The 22575-nt window shown below is 32.3% G+C and overlaps 1 protein-coding gene across 1 annotated transcript; it reads left to right on the top strand.

The window, feature by feature from the left end:
* Nucleotides 1-3482: 3482 nt before the first annotated feature.
* LOC123659863 lies at nt 3483-20289 on the top strand. The gene is made up of 21 exons (XM_045595028.1): nt 3483-5666; nt 11610-11678; nt 12120-12149; nt 12703-12735; nt 12918-12966; nt 13158-13234; nt 13447-13545; nt 13621-13743; nt 13861-14055; nt 14223-14393; nt 14485-14602; nt 14784-14873; nt 14974-15035; nt 15116-15313; nt 15685-15801; nt 16012-16095; nt 16411-16642; nt 16735-16808; nt 17514-17606; nt 17769-17891; nt 19979-20289. Exons 1-21 carry the CDS (start codon nt 3483-3485, stop codon nt 20129-20131), a joined length of 4374 nt encoding a protein of 1457 aa, XP_045450984.1. The 3' UTR covers nt 20132-20289.
* Nucleotides 20290-22575: the final 2286 nt, after the last annotated feature.

Below are 22575 nucleotides of genomic sequence, written 5' to 3'. Positions count from 1 at the left end.
ATTTTCCCTTAGAGCCCAATTATCGAGGAACGCTATAGGCTAACATCACGCTAAGACCATTAGGAGCGGAGCACCAATGAAGAATGTTTCAAAATTGGGACTTTTTTCCTTTTGACAGCTTCCTGCATGCGCTGCGTAAACAGTTAAAGTTTCGCAAATTATTAAAATTAACGTTAGCCCAAAGTAACTATTCCACGCTGACGAAGTCGCGGGCAGAAGCTAGTATTTTATATTATTCCTAAGAGAAAAATTTTCGCTACAATCAGACCGATGTATTTAATTATTTTTAATAATTAACATCTAGTGTCGTTAACTAAATATTATCGTGTTTATGAAACGTAAAAAAAAAATAGTATTATTAAGTTTTCAACTTAAAAACTTTTTTCATCGTATATTTTACATCTTTAAGATTTCCATAAATAATTGGGAAGTAACAATTTAGACATAAATATAAATATTTATGATACAACTAGCTGTGCCCGCGACTTCGTCTGCGTGGAATTTAAAAAAATACTTATTGTTCAGTTACTAGTTATAAAATAAATAATAAAAAATCTAAAATAAAATAAAGCTATCTTCTAGTAAGAGTCCTGTCAAAATCGGCCCAGCCGTTTCAGAGATTAGTCGGAACAAACAGACAGACAGACAAAAATGGTAAAAAATGATATTTTGGTATATGTACCGTGTATCCATCCATATGCATTTAGTAAAAAGCGGTTATTTTAATATCACAAACAGATACTCCAATTTTATTTATTTGTATTAATTTAGACATAACATTAATATTTGATATATCATATTTCTTATATTTAAAATATAAATTTAGTACGTAATGGTTTTTTTAAAATAAATCTGCCCGAAGACGTCGAAAAAATATTTTCATATGTTACCCTACTAATGATTAAAACCTTTTCTACCAGCCTGAAATTTTTAAATAAACATTTTTCGAGTAAAAATTTATATTACTTATAACAAAGAAAATTACACCGAACGAAATATTAAAATAACACTGGACAACAATCTCTAAAAGACTCTCCGCTTCCACCGAAATATGTATCTCGACTGCACAGGCTAATTTGTGAGTGAGCATCGTAAATTTCACCTGGAAACTTCTGCAAAAAGTAAGCCCATATATTTTAGATATATATCACGAAACGTGACATTTGAATATCTCCAAGTGTTGCGATTTTAATTCTTTTCAACGGTGTGAATTTCGCGGGAGATTTCGAAAGAATTTTATGATTTATGTTTTGAGTACTGTTATTTTTGCGGATCTTTCTTTAAAAATTTGTTGTAAAGTACTTATTATAATGATAAAATAGGTATTTTTTTGTTTCATATATAAACGCACTAAAACCCCGGGAAACGTTTGTATTGGTCATACAAATGTTTGCCGGCGTTTGGGTGTGTTGGTGCAGTCCTTGTGGGTCTCCCCACCGTGCCTCTGAGAGCACGCTATACCGTTGGTTTCGGTTGTTATCATGTACACCTAATAGCCATCTCACTCATAGCAGGGAATGCATCCGCCAATCCGCATTGGAGCAGCATGGTGGATTAAGCTCTGAATCTTCTCCTACATGGGAAAAGAGGCCTATTCCCAGGAGTGGTCCCGAAGTGCTAAAGCTAAATTAAACAATATTTGGCCATATCTTATTAAATAAGAAACATAGATCAAGTGAAAAAAAAAATAGATAACGCACTTAGAACAAAAAAGTGAAGCCACTTTTTTAAATATGTGTGAGTGAAGTGTTGACACTTTTTAAAAAAAGTCCCTGAAAATTTTATTAAGTGGGATTAAACACAATTAATTTAATATAGGTAAAATGGGTATGCGAAAATAAAAATATGTTTATAGTTTTAAATATATTTACTCCTTTTTTCGATTCAAATTGTTAAATAAATCTATTGCAGCCATGTTATGATTTAATGAATTATATAAATCTGTGTCAATAAAAATTGTGTTTTTAAGTAATTCCAAGCAAGCAAGGCAAGTTCCTGTTTTAAAGACGTCTAACTCTTTGCTGTAATGATTTAATTTTTTTTTTTAAATAAAGTTCCTGTTTTTTTTAACTTTTCTCTTAGTTTATGTTTTCTAGGTGTATCAAAGATTGAATCTTGGTTATCGACTGATTTTAGACTCATCCGGTAGGTCCTAGAACAAAAAATACAACAGTAAAATACGTAGTAGTAAGTAGTATTATATACGTGATGGTACTCTGCGAAGTCCACGTTTTGTACCGTACATGTCAGCTTTATCAAAATGGTTTGAACAAACCACATTAGATGAGAATGGCTGTCGTTATAGTTCATTTCATCTCAGTCGTAAAACAGCTACCTATTCTATCTATCTCCTATTAAAATATTCGTTGGAAACCTAAAATCATGATATTTAGTAGTAAAATATGAGTAGTTAATTCACAAATTTAAACAAACACAAACGAGTTAAAAATTCGTATTGACTTCAATTTAGGTAAAACATAAAATCACACGATAAAAAAAACACAATAATGATATCCACTTTCTACTTAATTATTTTTCTATGATTGCCTACAATTTATTTACCCGCATTTCGGGCTAATGGAAATAAGAATTACTGGTAACACTCCCTCAGTACGTCATTTCGGGGCATGGCAATTATAAGTTCCGAATAACCTGAATATTATTTTGGAATAACTAAAAATATAAAGTTTTGTATGTACTTACGTGTGAAACGATATTTCTTCAGACTTTTTGTTCACTTTGGTATTGTTTTTGCGCCATTTAATTACAAAAGAACGGCATTTTATAGGCAAAGTTACTGTATGAGGTCCCGTGAGATACTAACGAAAATGAGCGTAGTTTGATGCATATGTGTGCGTGAGCGCGTGTGTTTACTTGAAGGAGCCGAGTTTTGTGGATTCAGTAACAACAAAGGCCGCGCATCATCTTTTTTTTTTACTTCATCTATGATTAGAAAAAAAAATTATCGTAGAATTTGAATCATAAGAACATTACTTTTCCTGCTTTAATTTTTAAGACATATACTATGGATAAATTAAAAATCGTGTGGTATAAATGTAGTCTATAAATTATTAAGCTATCTCATCATTACAGCCTATACAGTCCACTGCTGGACATAGGCCTCCACAAGTTTACGCCAAAAATAACGTGAACTCATGTGTTTTGCCCATAGTCACCACGCTGGGCAGGCGGGTTGGTGACCGCAGTACTGGCTTTGTCGCACCGAAGACGCTGCTGCCCGTCTTCGGCCTGTGTATTTCAAAGCCAGCAGGTGGATGGTTATCCCGCCATCGGTCGGCTTCTTAAGTTCCAAGGTGGTTGTGGAACCTTGTTATCCCTTAGTCGCCTCTTACGACACCCACGGGAAGAGAGGGGGTGGCTAAATTCTTTAGTGCCGTAGCCACACAGCACTCGTAGCACAAGCTATCTCATATGTTTATAAATTAAAACAAAAGAAATTGATGATGTTATTGTTGGTTATAATGTCAATTTATAAGGTTATAAGTCTTAAAGAATGTCTGGATTCCAACCATCTTCTTACACTATCGACAGGTAGTCCTACTTACTGGCCTAGTGATCCGGAGAAGACGCCTGACTTACTAGACTTTTTCATTACCAAAAACATCTGTCCACAATACACATCAGTGGAGTCAAGCCTTGATGGTTTGTCTGACCACTCGCCTATTATTCTGACGATTAGCTCAATAATTCCAACCTCTGATCGTGGATGTGAATCTCTCCACAATTTCAAAACCGATTGGTACGGCTTTCGTGACCTCTTGAATGAGGAAATCAACCTTCACTTTCCCATGTCATCGGTTGATGAATTGGAAGACGCCAGCCTCTATTTCACAAACTTGGTCCAGGTGGCTGCGTGGAAAAACACACCAGAGCTTTGTACGGGGAACTTTTCTCCAACATTACCAATGGATATAAGACACAAAATCGAACAGAAACGCAGATTGCGCAGAGTCTGGCAACACTCGCGTCACCCCTCTGACAAATCGGCTCTCAATCGAGCAATTAAGGAGTTGAGGGGTCTGTTGAGAGCTTCTGCTAATGAGACAGTGCGACAAACATTAGAGCTTATGTCACCTTTGGGCCGGGGCGAACGTTCCCTGTGGAAAGCAACAAAAAATTTAAACAAAATGCAAATTCCGACTCCCCCCATCCGAAACGGAAAAACCTGGGCACGTACAGACGCAGAGAAAGCTGATGCTTTTGGCACTCATTTAGCCGCAATATTTAAACCCAATGAAGCACTTGGCGATGATGATCCGCATATAGATTTAATTCTGAATCAAGATTTTCAACTCAGTGTTCCACCCTCACCAACATCACCCAGTGAAGTATTGAGAGAAATAAAAAACATGAATGCCAAAAAAGCGCCTGGCTTCGATCTCATAACGCCAAGGCTCTTGAAGGAATTACCAAAAAAATGCGTGGTGTTTTTAACTAATCTCTTCAACGCCACATTGAGACTTTCTCACTTTCCCAACGTCTGGAAGGTCTCGCAAATAATTATGATCCACAAGCCCGGAAAACCAACTCATGAACCATCTTCATACCGGCCCATCAGTCTGACTCCCGTCCTGTCAAAGCTTTGGGAGAAAATATTTCTCACTAGACTTTCCAAATGTATTAACGAACGTGATATCATACCGCAACATCAATTTGGTTTCCGAAAACATCATTCAACCGTGGAACAGGTTCACAGAGTCTATGATTCCATTCGCCACTGCCTGGAAACCAAACAGTATTGCTCTGCAGCATTTTTGGACATTCAGCAAGCCTTCGACAAGGTTTGGCACAAAGGATTGCTCTATAAAATCAAGAAGCTTCTACCACATCCTATATATTCCATTATAAGGTCTTACTTGGAAGATAGAGTTTTCTTTGTTAAGCAGGGCGAAGCTAGATCTGGCTTATTCAAGTGTCTTGCTGGAGTGCCCCAGGGGTCAGTCCTCGGACCGGTCTTGTATAACATCTTCACCCACGATCTACCACAGTCAGGGGACGTCACTATTGCTACTTACGCCGATGATGCTGCCTTCCTTTCATCTTCTGTGGACCCAATAAGAGCAACCGCAAAACTGCAAAGGCAACTAAATGACACTCACTCTTGGCTTAACAAATGGCGAATGAAGGCTAGTGCCCCCAAATCTTTTCACATCACTTTCTCACTACGGCAGGGTGATTGCCCACCGGTCAGGCTTGACAACACAACTCTGCCACAAACAAACTGCGTCAAATATCTCGGTTTCCTTCTGGATAGACGCCTAACCTGGAAAGACCACATTAAAGCCAAAAGAGACGAAACTAACCAACGATTCAGAAATTTGCTTTGGTTACTCGGTAGACAATCAACTCTATCCACTGACAACAAACTGCTCGTTTACACTACTGTCCTAAAACCGATCTGGATATATGGAATCCAGATTTGGTCTACAGCCAGCAAATCTAATATAATGTGTCTCCAAAGAGTACAGAACAACATTCTGCGTGTCATTGCTGGCGCCCCGTGGTTTGCTCGAAACTCAGAAATCCATGATTATCTTGGGATTCCCACTGTAACGGCGGAAATTGAACGTTACAGGAAAAACTACATGGAGCGTCTTTCTGCACATCCTAACCCACTAGCCTACCAGCTGACGACCTCAAGGCCTGTAAAAAGACTGAAGAGAGCTCATGTGCTTCCTACCTAAAAGAGGGCTGCAGCCCAATCCTGTAGCCACTCTAATCGCCATTCTCCTTATAACAAATTTACTTATAGTCTGGCGACTGATTGTAAATTACAAAAAAAAAAAAAAAAAAAAAAAAAAAAAAAAAAAAAAAAAAAAAAAAAAAAAAAAAAAAAAAAAAAAAAAAGTCAATTAATACGTAATATTAGTTAGAAAAACTATTCCTAGCGTAAAGTTAAAACTTTATAGTTCGAATAAAACACCTCAACGAGAACTTTATAAAACTAATTTAAGTTGATTATACTACCAAATAATTAATATTCAGTCTGTTTAACAACAAACATATTCAAAGATTTCAAAACAATGTGTGCTCAAAGTACTGAACTTTGAGCCGCGCCACAGTACACGTAACATCTTAGAATCGAAAAATATTATACAAAGATGTATTATCAAGTCAATATCGCTTTTAATATATAAAAATGTCATCATCCCTACTACTGCCTATCGCAGTCCACTGCTGGACATAGGCTTTCACAAGTTCGCGCCAAAAATGACGTGAACTCATGTGGGCAGGTGACCGCAGGGCTGGCTTTGTCGCGCCGAAGACGCTGCTCCCCGTCTTCGGCATGTGTATTTCAAAGCCAGCAATTGGATGGTTATCCCGCCATTCAGTCTTTTTAAGTTCCATGGTGGTAGTGGAACTGTGTTATCCCTTAGTCGCCTCTTGCGACACCCACAGGAAGAGAGGGGGTGGCTATATTCTTTACTGCCGTAACCACACAGCAGATAAAAAAATATCAAACGGTAGTATTATGTTTGCTCGCAAACGAAAATAAAACCGACTTCAATTACAACGACAAGTAATATAACGTAGGTACACGTAAAAATAGTCAAGTAAATACGCGTTATCAAAGATTACTCAAAAAGTGTTTACTTGTCTCGATCAAGTTTAAATGGGACTACAAGACAATCATCAGCTTTCGATTACATTAAGAATCATTAAAATCGATATAACCACTGAAAATTAATGCGGTATAATACCACGTGGGTCGACGAAAAAATAATCAAGTAAATATGCATTATTAGTTACATATAACTCGAAAAGTACTTGTTGGATCTCAATTAAATTTAAATACCTTTAGGTACCTTTGGTTTTAAAAAAATCATTGGAAACGCTCCACTCAGTCAGACGTACTGAAAAATAAAATATAATTTTTAGCGACTTGAAATTATGCTTTAAGTCATAGTGGCCACTACAACAAAATTGCAACGTTAAACCGTCAAAGGCGTCTTATTTAATTCAAGTAGAATCATTGACAAATAGGGATCTATATTTTTATTTAAAAAAAATGGAACAATATTTCTTTGTCTGTTTGCGTAATAACAGATATACAAATCGAAATCCCTGGAGACTTGAGCGAACAGACTACGCTACAGCTACTTTTATTTATTTTTTTATACATAAAATAAGACATTTATTATAAAAGTAATTTTATCGCAACTCTGACATTAGGGGAAACAAAAATTGTATTACTTATTGTTTTCTAATGTTTACGCGAATTAAACTCATTTATAATATAACAACTTGTTCGAATTTTATTGCGGTTTATTATATTTTAGATGCCCGACGTTTCGGATACTTTACAGCAACGTAACAGGTCACGGGAGAACTTGTATTACTGTAATTCAGAATATTTGAAGGTCATATAAAAAACTACCTCTGTTGATCAAAGGAATATTCTCTTACTAAGAAGGGCTAATAGAGCTTCATCCAAAACGTAGCTTTGTAAGTAGATAGTGTTTGAAAACGTGTAATATTTAGTTAAACAGTGTTTTGTGGATAGCCTTATACCACCAGTTACGTTACTTGAAATCAGTTTATTAAAAGAATAAAAAAAGTATAACCAACAAAATATCCTTAACTATACCTATAAAGCAACTAGTATCTAAGTCGACTTTAACTAAAATATTTTCGCATAAGCTTCTGCTTCTTAACTAGCCGCGAGCAACACTTTTATAACTTCTCTGGGTAAAAATATTATATGAAACTTTAAGAGTATAATGCAACTCATAATAATTCGATATTTTTCATTTAATACTTCAATCTCATCATTTTGTTGATAACTGCGTATAAACTTCTAGTATATTATATAAAAATGAAGCCATTTTTCCCTTGGTCTCGTCTTCAGCTTGAAAATGATCTTTTTTATTTCTTATATTTTGTACAAGATAATGATTATTTTGACTTTATGCGTTTGACAGTGTGTAATAAAGGGAAAAATCTATATGGTCAGCTAATGAAACTATTACTGAGGAACAGTCTTGTGCTACATTGTTGAATGAAGATTCGTTATAATTGTAATAAAATACTAAGTTTTATTTTCAGTCAATATTTCACCGTTTTCTGTACTACGTAATCTCATATGTTTGAGTCTAACTCGTATTTTAAAAGTTCGTTAAATTTCTTACATCTACATTTCTATGTTAATATTTGAAATCCGTAACCTTAATTGTTTGAACGAGATATTAATCTTATGATTAAGTTTTTTTTATACTTGAAGCTCTTTCTCCAACTACGTTCTTACATAAAGTACTTACGTAGGCTTTTTCTATCACAATAATTACAAGTTTGTGTGATAATATTATTACAAAACGCTTTTACGATTCTCATTCTTTAAATTAAAGATATTGCATAAAAGAATCAAGTTTACTTTGAAGTTCTTGGTGAGATTGTTTTGTTGTAGAAAATTCCAGATAAAATATCAACGCCTCCAGTCTGACCTACATTACGGTTTTTTTTTATACAATAACTTGGTTTGTTCTTTTAAAAAATATATTTTTAAATATAATAGGTACATTTAATATTATAACGGAATATTGTAATTAGTACATTAACTACGAAATAGTACAAAACGAAACAATATTATTTCAAAAAGGGGCCTGAAGGTAATTAAAAGATCATACTAATTAATATACCGTCAAATTATTCGTATAATAAATCTTAGCATAGTTATCTTTTTATGTCTTAATTTAGACTTTTATAATTATAATAATTATTATTTTTTTTATTTCAGATTTAATTCCATACAAGTGTTAGTAACATTTAATAACTTAAAAAGTAATGTTAGTACGTCATTAAACGGTAAATTTTAACACGGTTTTAAAATAAATAAATCATTGAAATCTTTATTTGTTTATTGCAAAAGAGGTTTATTTTTTTAATTGGACTTAGTTTTTTTTTTTTTTTTTTTTTACTTAAGATTATACAAGTTTTTGAGTCGGGATACATTACACAATTTTAAACACATACGATAAAAACTAAACAAAACGTGACTCAGTCACAATGTTAAATCATCATAAAATTATTCGAGACATCTCTACAAATAGCAAAAACTCATGATCAATAAAAAAACGATTTTATTAATTCTATTCATTATTTTACAGTTAACAATTGACCCAAGATTTTTCGAATGTTCATTTTATCAGAACGCGGGAAACCATTCAGCGCGCGCCTACACGTAGCTGAAATAATGCTAATATTTTTCCTTCCTAACATAAAATAACGATTTCAAATAATATTTTTTGAATAATAAATTAATAATATATTTATATTCATAAAAATCAACCGTTAAATATGTTGCCTGTTATAGACTCGAGAGGGATCGAACCCTAATTTAAATCTAATAAAATTAGGGCTTACATCCAGTTTTTCCCAATACTTCGTTAAAGTTTTGCAGTAAATAAAAAAATGCGTATTAAATTGTTAAATGTTAGAAAATGTAACGCTTATACACTCATCTAAATTATAATTTAATTATAAACATATTAACCGATTTGACAAACCGACAATCTTGCGAGAATTCACACACACACATAGAGTTTAAGCATTAAGTGTTTTCTGAAATTTCCGAATTTTCTGCGCAATTTATTTTAAAAAAGTATACAAAATTTCATAAAGAAGTTGAATGAAATTAGTAAATTCGTTTTCAAGTTATGGCGTGACCAAGAGGAATGGGGATTAATTTCTATATTATATTAAAAATATATAAAAGTATATAGAACAAATTCAATCCCATAAGACCCGATTCGATAGCAACTAAATTCTTGAATCGAGATTCAGTTTCATTAAAACCTCGCCTCGTTCCACAAAAGAGTGGAATCCCGTCATATTTTTAATCTTCTAACAGAACAATGAAAATAGCGTCAACGCAAACAGACAGAGCTCTTACAGACTACCCGTATATTTTTCGCGAATAGCATCACAGAGTAAAAATGTTTTTCAACTTTTATTTCAGAATATACAGTTGACGATTCTTAAAAGTTGCTCGTAGCTCGTCTGTTTTGCGTTTACAGTTTAGTCTTATAATATGAACTTGCATCAAGCTTGTGGTGGCACTCACTTTGAATTACTTTATTGCTTAGAGAAAATATTTCTCATAAAATGTAGCAGTATCTCCTGAATGAGCAAGCTTGGACTGCAATAGATAACTTTGTTGCGCAACTCAACCCTCATTGACTGAATAATTATATTGATACTCACTCTATATAACGTATTTTAGTTTCATGGATCAGTTGACGTCAATCATATTTTATATGGATACTAATTTATTAAAATGTTCTATTATTTCTGCTATATATGTTATTATTCATAAATATCTTATACCTCGGTCTTTTAATATTTAATATATTTATAAATGATATAAGCGATGTGTTTGTGTCCTCTGAATTCCTTTTGTACGCTGATGACACTAAAATATTTAAAACTATTAAATCATTAGCTGATTGTTATGATCTTCAAACAGATATAAATAGCCTTGAAATATATTGTATGTACAATTTGCATCATCTGAATATTACTAAATGTAGTATAGTTTCTTCCTCACGCAAACTCCAACCTTTAATTTATAAATATACTCTTAACAATACTTTACTAACCCGGAAATCTGAGGTGAGAAACTTGGGCGTTACACTGTACTGTTGTAAAATTACATTTGGATGAGGATCGGATCTGAGTTTAGGAGACCTTTCACGCTTAATCTTCTTTACAACTCCTACATTCGCTCTGTACTTGAGAATGCCTCTACGGTCTGGAATCCTCAGTAAGGCTTTTATAAGAATCGGATTGAGAATATTCAGAATAAGTTTCTGAAGTATTTGTCGTATAAATTTACTAACTTACCAAACAAGCTATTGAGTCAGTCTAGACGCCGTTCTGTTCGAGACCAAATATTTTTATTTAAAGTTGCTAATAATCACATAGACTCATCATTTTTACTTAGCAATCTACTTTTGAACTGTCCACGATCTAGTTCACGTCATCCGAGGTGTTGTCATAGTCTAACTTGTCGTACCTCCTATAACGCTAATTCGTTTTTGATCAGAGCTTGTCGTGAACACAATGAGCATTTTTTTGGATTTTGATTTATTTCATTTATCTTTAGTTCAATATAAAAAGCAGTTACCGAATTCCATTAAAACAATTTAGTTTTGAATGAATTTTATTGACGATTTTTGCTTTTTTGAGTTTTTAATATTAATTAATTAATTATAGCTTATCATTGCTTTAGAGTGCTTTTATGAAATAGTAATTGGTGGAAACTGTTGCTAAATTTTGTAAAATAAATTTGTATTCATATATTTTGTTATGTGTATCTGCTTATTTCCCGAAAATTGAATAAATAAATAAATAAATATAATATATAGAAATGTCTATCACGTAAAGTATTATTTTTAGGATATATTATGTAGTATTAAAAGATATCTGTCTACACGTAGTTCTTTAAATGATAAGCAGTTATTACCACAGTCACCTAGGTACTCTAATACTATATCGAAAATCCCACATAATGAGTAGTGTATTTTTATTACCATAGTAGTAGGTATTTTTATTATTTCTTTGTTATTAATAGTTTTTTTTTATTGTTACAGGAATCCATCCAAACTCTTAAAATATACCCAAATCCAGATTCGCATGGAAAAAATGATGTTTGCAACTTTGTGAGTATCTTATTAGTCTTTATGAAACAAAACACATATGTTAATATATAAAAATATGTATTTTTATCTTACAGGATAATAAACTACCCGATAGTGTAAGTTTCATATTATTTGTTAAGCAAAAACTATGTTCGCTTTGCAAATCTACGTTTTTCTTTTTATCTTTTAAAACACATTCTACCCAGCACACTATACTTTTATATATTTTCTATTATTTATACTTTTACACACTTTACAAAAATACAATCAAAAATATGTAAAATTATTTACACTATTTACATATTTTATATTATTATCATTATCATAAATATAAATAGTAATACGTCCGATTGTATCACAATATTATGTATTATGACAATTTGTGATTGACTTAAACTTAATTTTTGATTGTAATATATTTCCATTGGGACACCCTAGTATAGAGGACTATTTCTTCCATAGATTGACGTTAAGACGGGAGGCCGCGGTGATGTAAGTCACTTACTAATATTAATTAACAATTTTCATAGGTCAAATTGTATTACATACTATAAAAAATATTTTGTTTCTTCGTTATTAATTTACAACGCAAAAACTTAATAATAATATGAAAAGCAATTGATACCAGCATCTCTTTTTCTGACATACAGAATTTTAATATTAAATATTATATAAATTTTATACATCAAATTCTCGTGTCACAATGTTAGTTAAAATACTCCTCCGAAACGGCTGGACCGATTTTTATAAAATTTTGTGTGCATATCAGGTACGTTTGAGAATCGGCCAACATCTATTTTTCATACCACTAAGTTATAAAGGGAGGGGTATTAAGGGGGTTAATAACATATATCGCAAAACAACGTTTGCGGGGTCAGCTAGTTATTATATAAAATCAATTGAAAAAAACGCGACTATCGCGATATCAATTATAATTAAGCTTTTGTGTTGATTATTTCAAGGAAAATAACTCTACATGAAATTAACAAATGTTGTTGTTATAACACAAATAACATGAAAATGTTTAACCTTAACAATATTCTAGGTATATGGCAAACCAGAGAATCTAGAAGACAGGGTATGTCTGAAAATTTAAATTGGCTGTTTGTTTTAAATAATAAAGTTTCTATACACTTATTTTCAAAATGGTGTAATTGGCTTCTCGCTTCAAACAAAGCTCGTGCTTGAGTTTTCTAACAAACTAATAAATTATTAAATTGTCGAATTGAATAAGTTCTAAAAAAGACTTTTTTTTTTAAGTTTGGAGATTCAACAACAGAAGATACGGATTCTGAGAGTACTGACGTTGGTAAGTAAAACAAACGAATAAGCTAGTAGAAAGAAAGGAAGGTAAAAAATAATCTAAAGTATTTTTATAGGACTACGCTATTTAATTTTGTTGAATCATACACAAAAATTAATCTGCTTATGTAAAATGCATCTCAAAAGAACTAAAGTTTTTCATATTTTTTTTTTTTTTGTAAAACAATCAATTTACAGATAGCGGTGAAATATACGGAAAGGGTGAAAAAGGGGATAAAGGTGACAAAGGAGATACAGGCGACAAGGGTGAAAAGGTAATAAAAAAATTTGAACGGAATTTTTATCGCTATTTTTGTTGCTGTCTAACAAATTTTCTTACTTGATATTTAGTAACTACACCCTAAAGAGTTGTTAATTCAAGTCTTCTACTACTTACATTCTACTGTTCGTCCAACTGATTAAAAATCCAGAATGATACTTTTAGATTTGGATACGGTTCGATTTTAATTATTTCTTATTTTCACAGGGTGACAAAGGCGTGTCCGTTATTGGTCCAATTGGACCACAGGGACCACCAGGTACAGTAGGTCCACAAGGACCACCTGGTGTCAAAGGCGATCAAGGAGTAAGAAATATTAAATAACAAAACACTATTTTGTACATCAGAAATAGCAAAGTACTATTTTTATTTGCTTTACAGTCCTGCCAATGTTCAGAGAAGATCGTATCGGATTTATTGCTTACCATGCCAGAAATGAGAGGACCTCGTGGAGAACCGGGTCCTCGAGGTGATGATGGGGAAGTAGGAAAACCTGGATTAACAGTAAGTGTATCATAAAGTACGAGTATGTCGTAAAATGTAACTTCTAATTAATGAATAAATGATTCACATTCATTAACATTATTACATTTATATATTATTACATTTATCGACACTCAGGGTCAACCGGGTAAGCAAGGCGAAAGAGGTCCAATGGGGTTAAGGGGTGATCCAGGTGAGCCGGGCAGAGATGGCGTTCCTGGAAAGGATGGTGAGCAAGGTTCTAAAGGAGAACCAGGAAGGGATGGAAATACCGGTCCTCAAGGAGCTCAAGGTCCAATGGGTCCACCTGGTCCACCTGTACCCGTATATAAGGTGATTATTTACAGTGTAACTTAAGACAATAAAAATATTTAATAACTAAAGTGCGTAAAAATACACTTATAAATATTTCTGCCATTCCACACATATACCAAAGATAAAAAGAGAGTAAGTTAAACATCTTTATCTAGAAACAAATAGTGTCAGAGATGTGTTGACAGGAAATAGAAGAGGCAAAAGAGCCAGTTGCGGGCGAAAGAGGTGAACCGGGTCCAATTGGACCACCAGGACCACAGGGGCCTCCTGGGGTTGAAGGTAAAAGAGGTGATAAGGGCAATCCAGGAGAAAAAGGAGAGAAAGGTGAATTAATGACACAAATTATTACACAACGGGTAAGTTACACCTTAAACATAAATATTAATTTCTTCACATATTTACTTGTAAACTGTTATAAATAATTAATAGAAATTTTACGATCTTTAGGGACTTGATGGCAAACCGGGTCTTCGAGGAGAGAAAGGTGATACAGGAGAACCTGGAAAGAATGGCTTTCCAGGAGTACCGGGTACTCACGGTCATCCTGGAGATAAGGGAGACAAAGGTTAGTTGAATTATTGTTATAGTAAGTTTACTTTATAACTGTTGAAAATAATAATGCCCAATTTATTGTAAATTACTCTTTTATAAACTAATAAGTATTACTAATGAAAAAGAAATGCAATTATTACGTTAGTCTAATACTTTTTTATTTAGTTTTAAATTAATATGTCGATATTTTTTAGGTGATAAAGGCGACCGAGGTGATATTGGTTTACCTGGTCTACCAGCTAAACTATCTTCAATATTAGACACGGAAACGGATCCCGCTGAAAGTACGTTAAAAACTATAAATAACATGACAAAGTAATATTACTAAGCCGTATATTTTTAAAAACCATTTTAGTATTCAAATATTCAACTATAAAATTACAGATGCAGCAATAGTAGAAAAACTAAGAGGATACAAAGGTGAAACAGGTGTTCCAGGGATTAAAGTTAGTGAATTACTTAAACAGTTTTGATTTTGCGATTTAGTAATTTTTATCCCACTGAAATTTATATTTTATCATTTTAGGGTGAAAAAGGTGATTCAGGACCCGTAGGACCAATTGGCTTACCAGGAAATGATGGCCCACGAGGTCCTCCGGGTGAAAAGGGTTCACAAGGTCATAGAGGAGAACCAGGTATCACAGGTCCAAGAGGTGACAAAGGTGAACAAGGAGAGCCTGGTCCACCTGGAAATGTACCAACATCTGCTATTAGTCTGATGAAGGTTTGTTTTAGCTCTTGACAAGAACGAGAGGTTTTACCATTTCGACGCCAAGATCTTTCCGTCTGTGGCATCATAGCTCTCGGATGGATAGACTAATTTCAGTGCGGTGTTTTTTAAAGTTAAAGCGAGTTTCCTTGCGGCAATTTTTAGCTAAACTGGTAAAAATCGCTCCTGCTATTTGACAAGAGTCAGCTAGAATCCAAAATGGTTAAGGCATCTTCAACTGACAATGGTTTTTTTTACAAGTTAAAATCATAGGAATAAATTGATTACAACTAACAAAAAATTGTTCTTATTATACAAATTTAATTATGCATAATATAGAAATAAGGAGCGTCAATGTTATAAATTTTAACATTTGCTTAAAATAGGGGCCACCTGGTAAGCCTGGACCGCGTGGACCATTGGGACACATAGGAAAAACAGGGCAAAAAGGAGCACCTGGATCAATAGGACCTAAAGGCCAACGAGGAGATCCTGGAATGCAGGTACTCAAAAAAATAATAATAATCATTATTCTTTTATTTATCTTGCCTTTCTTGTTTATTCCGAATCGGTTCTAGCTACTTTTACAAAAATAATAATTTATTTTTAAACTTTAATTTCTAAAATGACTATTTTGAAAGTGCTCTTGGGGGCTTTTTGAATAAAGCTGTTTTTGTTTTTGATTTTGATTTTGATTAAAAAAATTATTTAAGGGCCCAACTGGACCTAAAGGTGAAAAAGGTGATGCTGGATCAAAGGGAGAGAAAGGTGAAACTCCGTTCATTGACATCAAAAAAGTACGTAAAACTAACCTCTAGTAAGAATATTAATAATAATTTATTCTAATAAAATTCCTATAGATTTTAATATGGTTCATATCTATATGATAATAAGACTAAGAAGTTTAAATGCTTGTAAGATTTATTTGGAAGTTACTTCAGTACACAATATCATTTATACGCGTACATTAAATACAGTTCTATAATATTTAATTGACTTCAGTTGATGTTATTTTTCCTATGTTGGTTTTTAAATATCACAGTGGAGTAATACCCGTAAATGTTGAAGGGGATAAAACAATTATGTAAATGTCTAATATCACAATATTCCAGATTAAAGGTGAAAAGGGTGAAAGAGGTGAAGCTGGTAAACCTGGCACAGAAGGAAAACCTGGGATACCGGGGACTTGTGAAAAATCAGACTCAGTAATGGTTCCTGGTCCACCTGGACCTCCTGGACCTCCTGGTCCACCCGGGGTATCTATTACTGGTCCAAAAGGAGAACCTGGTGGAATTCTTACGCGGAGTACACTATTCGCCTTCAATGATAGAAATAATGGTGCCGGTAAAACTTTTTTTCTAATTTAGCACGAATGATGTAAAATATAAAATAATAAGACATGATAATTGGAAAATTAAATATTTTTGACATTGCAGACAGTTCGAATGAAGATGATGACTTCTATACAGCACCGACTATCATTTATAAAACCAGCACAGCATTATTGAAGGTATGAGGGCTAGGAACTTTCAGAGCGATATTTGTCTCCAGTGAAAGCAAATCTCGGTTTCCAGAATGCTGACACGTATGTAAAATAATATTGCACATTTCAGGATGCATTTAATGTCTGAGTTGGGTGTTATTCATTTTTGCCAATTCACAGAGCGATTTGTAAACGTAATCGCTGTGGAACAATAATCTCGGTTCTATTTGAAAACAACAGTCCCGAAACTGTCAATGATTATGAAAATTATTAAAACTCCCGTAGCCTTTATGGGAATCTTTACAAAGTAATTATTTAGAACTATATTTCGCACAGATTTTCGAATAACGAACCAATGTTGTAAATGCAACCGATAACTGCGATTGCGAAATATGCCGTTTAGCTTTCACTTAATTATGTATTAAGTATATATGTTAGTAACTGTATATCATAATCAATTTTACGCAAAGCGTAACATATTAAAAATATTTATTATACTATAAATTTGTTTAATTTTCAAACACCCATTTTTAAATGGGTACGAAGATACAAATATTGTTTCTAAACTTAGTCTTATAATTATTATTAAATAAACATTATCTTACGAAAACGGTTAGACTTTAACTGTATACCTCAAATTAAATTCATAACACTATTTTATCATCATAACATTATTTTATCATCAGCCATAATAATATCTAATCATAGTAGTACTACGTTTATTTGTTACAGAGAACTTCGATCACGCCGCTAGGAACACTGGCGTATGTTTTACAAGAGAAAATACTATTGATGAGGGTTGAAAACGGATGGCAATATGTTATAGTAAATATTATTTATATTTCTTTAATTTTTAGTACTAAGGCGAGAACTACACATATAAATATAATATAAATACATGCATATTTACAAAAATTAAAGTATCGTCCTCACGAATATTTGACTTTTTTCCAATTATAAACAATTTTTATTTTTTCTCATAAACAGATGGGTTCTTTCCTTCAAACAAGAGAAAGTCACACAAGTACGTCACATAAGCCGAGACTCTACACTACTACATCAAAACCAACATCGCCGTGGGACGATGATACTCGACATGTTGATGATTTCGTAAATATATATTCTTTACTATAATAATATAATCTTATACTATTTTCTTCTTGATAGTCCTGCTACTAAAAGCATGTTTACTGCAGCAGATTATATGATTTAAATTGTACAGCTACAGTACGCAGCAGCGGAGCAATTACCGGTGTGACTTTGTAGATCTTTTAACATGATACATCCCCCAAAAGATATAAGTGATTCATAAATTTTCTAGGATGCATATCTTACTAAACATCTCATTTCAAACTATAAGAAATGCAAAAATGATGTTGCTGTACTATTGAGGTAAGGAATAGAATGGCCGAGAATCGACATTTGTGTGCTAAAATTTAAATATTCGTATCGTCCAACTAGGGTGCCTAAAGGTTTGCAAGGATGCGCAAGGTGGGAATTATAATATTTTTCGATATCACATTTGCATTGTATTGCTTCGTGAATAGGGTATTTCATATTTTTAAAAATGATAGGAAAATCTCACATTGGTTCTACTTTGATATATATCTCTTTGAGTTTAATTTTTTATAATGTTCTTTGAGATATATCTCGTACTGTCAACTTCTGTGAGACATGATATTTTTAAAAACGATGTTATAGAATTGGTTTTATAAACAATTACAAATTTATTTTTTTAAAGAATTATGCGTTAATCGAATGATTGCCTATTATTTACTGTTCGAATAGTTTTTCTCTCTTTAAATATCATTGGAAATTGTTTTTCGGAATTGTGTTTTTAGTCAAAATATGTTTTCTTTTTTTTTAAATCAATTTTTTTTATTTCTATTATTATAATCAAATAAATCGATTGGAAATTGGTATTTAGCCCTTTCTAAGACATAGGTATTAACGTGTGAACGGATAGAACATTGTGAAACAGCGTGTTACGAAGTTATTATATACATTCTCACACATCCTAAACCTCAACTTTTATGGTCTCTTATCAAAGGAAAATGTCTAAAGTTATAATAGATTTATAAAGATAAAAAGTCACAAAAATACTTTACTTTGTTTTAGGTCGATTTGTATAAATTTAATTTTTATTTATGAACGTAAAAATTGAAAAACGCAAAGAAAAAATAAATACGTATTTATAATAATCTGCTAGACCTCTTATTACGAAACGCGTTAGCAAAGTAGATTTTCAATTGAAAAAGTAAAGCAAAACCTTTGTACCCCTTTTTATGAAAATAGGGCGACGGAGGAGTATAAAATTTCGCACACTTATAGTCGAATCTCGACCACTAGTTGATTTAATTGCGCTACCGAATACGTAGACTACACAATTTAGTTAAAATAACATTTTGGTACTATATCCAAAGTTATTTACAAAATGCGGTCACGTGCTATTTAGGAATTCTGGTTTGGATATTTTAAGAACTCATAGCAATTTGTGGTTTACATAATTATGACTAAAATTAAATTTCATTATAGATTTTGTTGGTTGAAATTTTGGGCTATTAAGTCATTAATAAAATAAAAATTATGTTTAGAAAAAAAGACAATTTTACTTTAGTAAAAGTTTTTTTTATAATGTTATTAGTCTGCACATAGAAATAGTTCTTTTGCGTTGAATTCGTAGTAGAACTAAAATATATAAATATAAGAGTTTTTAAACATATTACAACCATTTAATGATTAGTTACTATTTTATTTGTATTATAGTGTTACTTATATAATAAGAAATATTACACGACTTAATAAATTTGTTGTCAAACGATTATTTATATACTAGATGTGCCCACGACTTCATTCGCAAGGAATTTAACAAAAAAGTTATTGTTAAAATAAAAGTAACCTGATTTACTCCTTACTACATCAGCTATCTAACAGTGAAAGTCCTGTCGAAATTGGTCCAGCCGTTTTAGAGATGAGCTAGAACAAACAGACAGACAGACAACAATTGTAAAAATGTTTTTTGGTATCATATACCATGTATACATCCATATTTAGTAAAAAGCGTAGCGCTAAATAAATTTTATTTATTTGTATACATTAATTACCTAACACTTTGCAACAGTTTCACTCGAACAATCGTACAAAAATAAAAAATAAATTCTCACCGTGTAACTAAACAATTGACGTATTTTTTCCAGATAAAATTGATCGCCTTAAACGAACCGTATCCGGGCAACATGATAACACCAATGAACAGGACAGGCCGAAGCGCCGCCGATCAAATGTGTTACAATCAAGCGAGAAAATCACATAAACTAAGTACATTTGTAGCGTTCCTGGCCAACAAGTGAGTGCTTTTATGTCTATGGTGTTATACGACCGTACATTTTATTAATAATAGTAGTAATAATAATAATCGTTTATTCACACTCACATACATACATCGATACACAGACAACTTAAAGACTAGACAAAAAAAAAACAAAATTACAAGATAACTGCTCAACAATGTACATTGGGGTACGGCACCGCATTTTGAGGCAGAATCTACTCTTCTGATAATATGAGTGGGGCAATACCTCAACCTTACAGAAGATCACAGCTAAATAATTTTGCCCTAACCCCTAACGCCTTACCCTTCGGCATTTTAGGGTCAGCACGGTATCCACGTACCGTCAGCCAGACCGTAAGCTTGTTTGCACTCTTCTATATACTGTAAATAATACCTCACTTACTCTCAATGGAATTGGAAACAACTAATTATAAGTTTATTTCGTAAATAAATGAAATGAAATGAAATGAACAGTTTTGATGAAAATAACTTTGATATTTTATTTTATTTTTGTTGTTTATAAATCAAATAAGAATAGGTAAAATTATTTTATTAAAATGAATTTTATTCATAAAAATGATTTAAGAACATATATGGAATGTATACTAAATTTAGAATATAATTTCCAAAAAAAAATATGTTCCTTCGTTATACGTAGTTGCAGTAAAACTTGGTAAGCGGTTAAAAATTATAATATTTCGCTGTTGCGGTGACGATAAAACTATATTAAGAAACAGGGAATTCACCGCTATTTTCGTTCCGCAAATCCACTTAGGATATTCAGAAATTACTTTTGCTCCGAAAACTTGCCCATAAAAGGTTATTAAAATAAAATTGTATGTTTGTTACATTTTAGGATTATTTTCTTGTATTCATGCAAAATTTATAAAATTGATTTGCTCCGAAAACTTGCCCATACAAGGTTATTAAAATAAATTGTATGTTTGTTACATTTTAGGATTATTTTCTTGTATTCATGCAAAATTTATAAAATTGATTTGCTCCGAAAACTTGCCCATACAAGGTTATTAAAATAAATTGTATGTTTGTTACATTTTAGGATTATTTTCTTGTATTCATGCAAAATTTATAAAATTGATTTGCTCCGAAAACTTGCCCATACAAGGTTATTAAAATAAAATTGTATGTTTGTTACATTTTAGGATTATTTTCTTCTATTTATGCAAAATTTTCTAAAATTATGTTTAAAAAATCTGATTTTACACTTACTACGATTTACTTCATTCTAGTTTTACTTTAAATAGTAAATATTCAATATAACTATCACATATTTCCAACAATACTTACCTACATACAAAAGTTTTTTTTTATTCAGTTTATCTTACTTCAAATGTAATGCATTTGTGTTCTTATTAACTCTTCGGCTTCCATAAGTTTTAAAATAATATTTCATAGCCTAATTTTAATCTAACCTGCAAAAATATATTGGTCTATACTATTTGAAAATATTATCATGTTCAAATAAAACAAATCTATGCTCATTTTGAATTTCATGTCTGTTTAGAGTCGAGGATCTAAAATCCATCGTGAAAAGGTTGCCAGACAGAAACGTCCCGGTTGTTAATTTGCATGGAGACGTGATTTTTGATTCATGGGCTGCAATGTTCAATGGTTCCGGCGCACCGCTGGCCAAGTCAAACATTTACAGCTTCAGCGGCAAAAATGTACTCATTGATGCGACGTGGTAAGTTTACATGAAATGGCATTTAAAATTTTCTTTCTTTAAAATTCTGTGTAAAAATGTTTACAGCAACTGTTTTATAGTAAAATTTTTAAAATTCCTCGAAATTGTTGTCCGTGACTTTTGTATTTAATAATTTTGATTTGTACCTCCAATGATGTTGCTTTTGCAGGAAGAAAATATTTTTCGACCTGCAAAAGTATCGTAAAACTTTGCTGTACAATTTGATTTTTATAAGATACAGCGAATGCAATGTGAAGCTTATTTTATATAGGCTTCGTTTTTTTTTTCAATTTTTATACAACTATAGATATAGGATTAAGCTGTTTTATCCTCGCACTAGTCCGAGTACATATTATATCAATAATTTTACAACGCATAGAATATTGCGTTACAGTCCACTGCTATACGTTATTTATTATTAGCGACATATATAATTATAGTTACTTTAATGTACATAAAAAACATATATAAAAATTTAATACATTTTTTTGTCTTGAAGTTTAATTTAATGTTGTGTATATATTGGTGAATACATATTAAAGTTAGAATCCTAATAAAAGTAAAAAAGTTGATAATCGGTAAATCCGTATACTTTTCATAGAGTTTTATTCAATTTTTATTCCGTTACATTGACATACATTGCTGTTTTATTCTACAGGCCTATAAAAGCAGTCTGGCATGGAAGTAATTCGTTTGGTATACGAACACCGAGAACGTCTTGCGAAGAGTGGCAGAGCAGCAGTTCACTAAGTGTTGGG

Source organism: Melitaea cinxia, chromosome 14 (assembly GCF_905220565.1).
Source record: "Melitaea cinxia chromosome 14, ilMelCinx1.1, whole genome shotgun sequence".
NCBI classification, from domain to species: Eukaryota; Metazoa; Arthropoda; class Insecta; order Lepidoptera; family Nymphalidae; genus Melitaea; species Melitaea cinxia.
Note: the sequence above shows the minus strand (reverse complement) of the source record. Positions and strands in the feature narration are given on the sequence as shown.

What these genes read in the sequence shown, in the direction of transcription:
- LOC123659863 (XM_045595028.1), top strand. Translation starts at nt 3,483, where the DNA reads ATGTCAATTTATAAGGTTATAAGTCTTAAAGAATGTCTGGATTCCAAC. An exon ending in CAGAGAATCTAGAAGACAGG is followed by an intron (nt 12,736 to 12,917) that starts GTATGTCTGAAA and finishes TTTTTTTTTAAG; the next exon opens with TTTGGAGATTCAACAACAGA. An exon ending in CCAGCACAGCATTATTGAAG is followed by an intron (nt 16,809 to 17,513) that starts GTATGAGGGCTA and finishes TATTTGTTACAG; the next exon opens with AGAACTTCGATCACGCCGCT.